The 6,167-nt window shown below is 20.0% G+C and overlaps 1 protein-coding gene across 1 annotated transcript; it reads right to left on the reverse strand. All coding sequences in view use genetic code 6, as the record gives it.

The window, feature by feature from the left end:
* Window positions 1–833: 833 nt before the first annotated feature.
* On the reverse strand, window positions 834–2,204 carry TTHERM_00673430 (hypothetical protein; the record flags this gene model as incomplete). Its single annotated transcript, XM_001015013.2, has 1 exon — window positions 834–2,204. The coding sequence occupies exon 1, from the start codon at window positions 2,178–2,180 to the stop codon at window positions 834–836; it is 1,347 nt and encodes a 448-aa protein (XP_001015013.1). The 5' UTR covers window positions 2,181–2,204.
* Between the last annotated feature and the right edge of the window lie 3,963 nt (window positions 2,205–6,167).

Genomic DNA, 6,167 nt, shown 5'->3' on the forward strand with positions numbered 1-6,167 from the left:
TAAACAAATACTTGATGTATTTTACTTATTGCTAATCAAAATTAAGAGTTATTCTACCAATTATTTGTTACTTTAAAAGTAAAAAAATATTTGATTAAGTGATAAATAATTTGATCAATAAATAAATCCTATTAAATAGTTGTAATAAAATTATTAATTAATTTACAAAATTTATATTAGCGAGAAATAAATAAATACTCAATAGATGTTTTGATAAATAAATATATGAATTATTTATTTATTTCTAAGCAAAAATATACCAAGTCGTTATATATCAATCATAAATAATACAAAGAACCTCAATTTGCATAAACATTTTAAATTCTAAACTTTTATCCAAATTAATTTTTAATTCTTAAAATATTTATTAATTGATTATTAATAAAAAAAGTCTATTCCTAATTCATTATTAATTACTTTGTGATTAACAAATAAAATTAATTATCAAAAAAAAATTATATTCTATAAAAAATACATTATAATTTTTCTATATCTTGGGAACTTTTTTTTAATAGTTATATTCATTAAGTTATAGATGACCCCTTATATTTTAAATGACCTCGTTTTTAGCGAACGATTAGTAAATGAGGGACATGGGTAAGAGGAATGAATAGCTGTAAATAATAGATATGTTCTTTATTAAAAATAAAACAAAACTGATGATTAAAAAAAATTTTTTTACACATAAATATTATTTAAAAGAATAACAGATAGAAGGATGTTAAAAAGTTTAACCATTAGATTAGCCTAATTAAAGATGACAAGCATCAAATTCAAAAATAAATAAAATGTATTAAGACACAATTATCAATTACTTTAACTATTTATCTATCTCATAGAGTAAGCTGGATATCGCTTAAGCCAGAATCTCTATAACAACAAAAATAATACTCTTTATTAGGATTATATGTAAATCTCATAATAAATAAATCATCTTCTGAAAACTCTTTTTTAAAGGTTATGTAATTTTTCTCTAATTTTACTAGGATAACATCTTTGTCAAAGAATTAAAAAGAATTTTAAACTTTGTTTTAGCTAATATCTTCTTAATTCCATGAAAACCCGTCTGAAGAAATTAGATAATAGTATAAATTGTATTAGATGAGATCTGAGAATTTTTGTTATGAAATTGGAGTATCAGTTTTATTCAAAATTCCTATACCAAGAAAACCATCTGCTTTTTTGACTTTAATTTTAAAATACTTATTTAAATCAGTTTAGCAAATAGGATAATCAAAATAAAATAGCTGATTTTAGTACATGCTGATTTAAGTTGGTTGAAGTAATTTTTTAGTATCTAGGTGTTAACTATTATAACTTAATTAATCATAAATATTGTTAATCATGCTATTTTATATTTCTAAGACTTTTTGATTAATCTAATTTATTTTTAGGCTATTCAAATTCTTTTTTTCAAGTAGTTTTTCAATCAAATTATTTTATGCTTCAGAAAAAAATTGTAAATTATTTTAAATTTAAATTGTTTTGGAATTTTATATTTAAGATATTTATTCTGAAATTTAATCTAATTCTGTTTATTCCTCTTAATTTATTTCTAAGTTTTTAACAAATGTTTCTAATTAGTCAATAATGCAGCTAAAAAGATGTTGATAAGCTTTTAAATTAGAAACATTGTGATATCTTTCATAATTTTTTAATGCACATTTAATTTAGATCTCACTATTTTAAGTGTTCTACATCATATTTTAAACATAGAATTAGATTTCTTCTTCACTAATCTTCTTTGTGAGGAATTATCTTAGTTTATCTTTTTAAGAAACCTGATTATAAATTCTTAAAATCTCAGAGTGATTGTAGCTAAAATCAATATCCTAAATTTTATTTAAAAGAACCATGATATCCTACTTAAATGTTTACATGTAGCATGCTTTTATTTATTTGCTTTAGTTACTTTAAGAGGCTTCTAGTAACAGCTAAAATAGCTTGACTTCAAAATCTTAATCATCTAATGGTGGCCAATTCGTTATAATACTATTTTCATCAGCGGATAAGCATTCTTCATTTAAAATGAGTTATTAGATACTTAAACCTTTTATTTTCGTGCAAGTAGAGCAAATAGGTATTAAGCTGAAACTTTCCCTACATATTTGCAAATACTTTGAAGGATTCTAAGGATGATATTTACAGTTTAATTATACTTTTTATTCTAATGTGTTCATAATAAAGAAAATATTTGTTAAACTAATTTTTTAATATACTTAATAATGATTTTGCTTCTAATCTTTAGATATTGTAAATAAAAAAAAGCTTTAAACTAATATGTAAATATTAAAGATAATTTAATCAGTAGTAAAAAAATAGCTGTTAATATGGATATTTATTTCATTTTGCAAACACCTCTACAAAATCTAAAAAATAAGCAATAAAAGAAATATTTTAGCATCTAATATTTGCTAAAAATAGATAAAATAAAAATATATAATAAATAAATAAAATTAATAATAAAAATATTAAAATATATAATAATAGAATAAATCAATATTAAAATTTTTGAAACTAAACAAAAAGGAATATAATAATTTAATTTTCTAAAAAGCTAATATTTTTTTTTTCAGATATAGATATACCATAATGATATTAACATAATAAGACTTTATTTATTTATTTATTTATTTATTTATTTATTTATTTATTTAAGACTGTGTTATTTATATTTTAACTAGGATTTTCTTTTAAAGAATGTAATTTTAGACTTAATTAGAAAAATGATCATTTATGGATAGATTCATGAATAACATAAATATACAATCTGATTTTTCAAATATAGCAGGTCGATATTTTAAAAATAAGATATTACATTAAAAAAGTGACCTCCTAAAATTTTTTAAAAATGAATTTTTTGCATTGCTTAAATTAGAGTAATTACCATATTTTATAAATTGAAGTTTTTAATATATTTATTTGATGTGAATATGAATATAAAGTTTTTTTAATTATTATGTGAATATTAAGTGACTATTTTATTGTTATTAGTGTTTAAGAATAATATTATAGATTTACTTTTATTTAAAATTAAGTATGAATACAAAAGCTTGAAAAGCTGAATAATTACTCAATCTATTATTGAATAATAAATAAGTTTTAGCTTAGATTATTGAATAGTTTTTCTTTAAAAAGAGTGTTATGAATATATTTAAAAATAAACAGAGCTATTTTTATCAAAGGAAAAATGTAATTTGAATTGAATATCAAAATCAAGATATGCAAAATTTAAAACAATAAATTTAGCCTTTTTATTTAAGGTTAATTTTTAAATTTTTGATTTAAAAATAGGTTTGATAATTTTAAGCTAATTTAATAGACAAATATTATTTTTCTCTTTTAATAGTAATAAACTAGATTTATAGATTATATTTTACTCTCAATTGTAAACCAAATTATTGGTTATAAATAATAGTATATTTTATTAAGTCGTCATTGATAACTTAAGGATTCAAAATAAGTAATATGATGTAAACGAATATTTAGGAAACAATATTAATTTGATATTTAATTTGATCTAATACTATTTTACAAAACTGAAATGTACCTACCCATAATATTGATTAAATAGCAAAATATTAATTCCTAATAAACAAATTTAATACATCACTAATTTATATTCAAAATGATATGAATAAATGAACTAAGTAACTTGAACATTTTAATTACATTTTTAATCTTTTCCACTTTTAGAATAGTCATCTCCATCTATATTGATTTAGAATCTATTCTCAAAACGCACAAATTTAAATTGCTTTCCAAGGTCTTTAATATTTAGAACACTTATAGAATAAAAATCCAATTTTAAATTAATTCTATGCAGAGGATAAAAATTTATATGAAAACCTTTTGATGGAAATATTTTTTTGGGTCGGTATTAATAAATAAATTTAGTTTCAACATAATTTAATAAATTTATTTCTCAATACTAATTTGAGATACTATTAGATATTTAAATTGTCTGCTTCGATGATGAGTGGCTGAAATTTACATTTATTTTTAATTAAAGTTGAGATAAATCTTTTCTCATACTTTCTAACTTTTTTTATTTACCGAATTAAAATTAAAGTAGCCTTGTAATTTTATTTTAAAATTGACATTAAAGATATCCTATAGCAGTGTTGCTAAAAAAAAATATAGAACATAAAATATTTTGGCTTTTATTATTTGCAAATAAATAAATACGATGATATTAATTTAGATACCAAATTAGTCTATAATTAATTAATTAAAAGTCAGTAAATATATTCATGCAATCCTTGTAAAAAAATTTCTGCTTCAGTGTTACAAATAAAGAAAGCTCAAAGAAAAATTTGTTTTAGCAAGCATAAAAATATTCTGATACCAGATGTTTAAAGTTTGTCAGTTTTCATGTTGTATAAATTTAGCGATTTTAAATTGTATTTTGTAATTATTTATCACAAGTTACTAAAATATTCAATTCTAAGCGGAAAAAAATCAATTATATTTATTGTAATTCTGAAATATAGTGTAAATAAAATATTACTGCATAATTAATTATCCATCCATCAATTCATCCACATAAAAAAGATATTTATTTAAAAATGAATAAAAATTTTTTTAAATGTGTTAATGTTTTTTTTAAGAATTAAGCTGAGAAAAATATATGTATGTGTAAGGAAATAACACTAATATTTGAGAGGATTAACTTAAATATTTATCTCTAAGTTAAGTTTGTGTTTAATAATTTCATCAAGAGAGATAAATAAAAAATGTAAGACAACCTTTTATGGTAATTAAATTAAAGAAACTGGAAGAAAAATAAAAAAAGTTAATACTTGTAATCTTATAAAAAAGCTATTATAGGCGACTATAAACAATTTTATTATTTGTAGAAAAAGAAAGATTTTTCTTTAATATTTATTCTTATTTTATATTGTTAATGGAGATAAATAATAAAGTTAAGTCTTCCTTCACATTTCACTTTATTACTTAGCAGAAAAGAATAAAATGAAAAAATAGATTGGTTGATTATTTGTATTAAAACCAATAAGGGAACAAAAAATAGTGAGCATTCTAAAAATAAAAATTGTATTTTTTTGTTTAATTTAAAGATGTATTAAATTAGTGAAGAATAACATAGGAGAGTAATTCTTTTATTATTAATTTAATCGAAGAGAATCAAAATGTGTAATTCAAAAGATATTATTACTACTTCTTTATTTCTTTTCAAACAAAAAATTTCAAAGCTTAGTTTAATATGACGGCATTTTAAAAAACCAAAATAATTCTCATATTTTATCATTACTGTTTGTTTGGAAGGCATTTTTGGAATACTGTTCAAAGGTTTTTAAATTAATAATAAAAAAATATTATAATTTGTTGCATTTTTTTAAAAGTTTGGGATAAATTGATAAGACTAGTTGAAAAATAAATAATTTATTATCTAAACAAAAAGAAAATAAATAAATAAATTACACTACTCGTTCGGAATCAATTTATTGAAAACAAATCAATATAATTTTACTTATTGAGAATGAGTGATTTTCCTTCACCTGCTACATTAGATTAATTAAAAAGGTCAAAATTAACAAATATAGTGAGCAAATATGAACGTGAAGTGCTTAACATTAAAAATTATTTATATTTATGCTTTTGTATTATTTTTGTTTTGATTTAAATTTTTATTTGTCTGACTAATTAGTATTTTGAATTTAATCTAGAAATAAAAGATGGAGCATTGTTTTCAACATTCAATTGATTGCGTGTTCATCTATTGTGAATCCTTTGTTTATTTATTTAGTCTTTTATTATATTTTAGATGCTTTCGATATTCTGGGTAGAAACTCACAAATATTAACATTTTTGATAATCTTGAAGTGTTTTTTATAAAAATATTAATATATCCTCAAAATTGTTTACTGTACTTACAGAAAGAAGAGCTAAAATAAAGTGTAATTAAACAAAAACATATGCCTCTGTATGGAACTATTATTAAGTAAATATTTTGTTCATTTTTATCATATTGATTGCTTGATATTTGTGTTGTCTCTCAGTGAAAATTGTTAATAAATACATAGAAAAAAAATAAAAATAGATAAGAAATTATCCAAATAATAAATTAGACACCTACCTCACATTAATTTAATTAAGACGTTCTATTCTTTTTTAATTAAGAAAATAAATAAATAAATTCATTTTTA

This window comes from Tetrahymena thermophila (genome assembly GCF_000189635.1).
Source record: "Tetrahymena thermophila SB210 genomic scaffold scf_8254658, whole genome shotgun sequence".
In the NCBI taxonomy this organism is placed as follows: Eukaryota; Ciliophora; class Oligohymenophorea; order Hymenostomatida; family Tetrahymenidae; genus Tetrahymena; species Tetrahymena thermophila.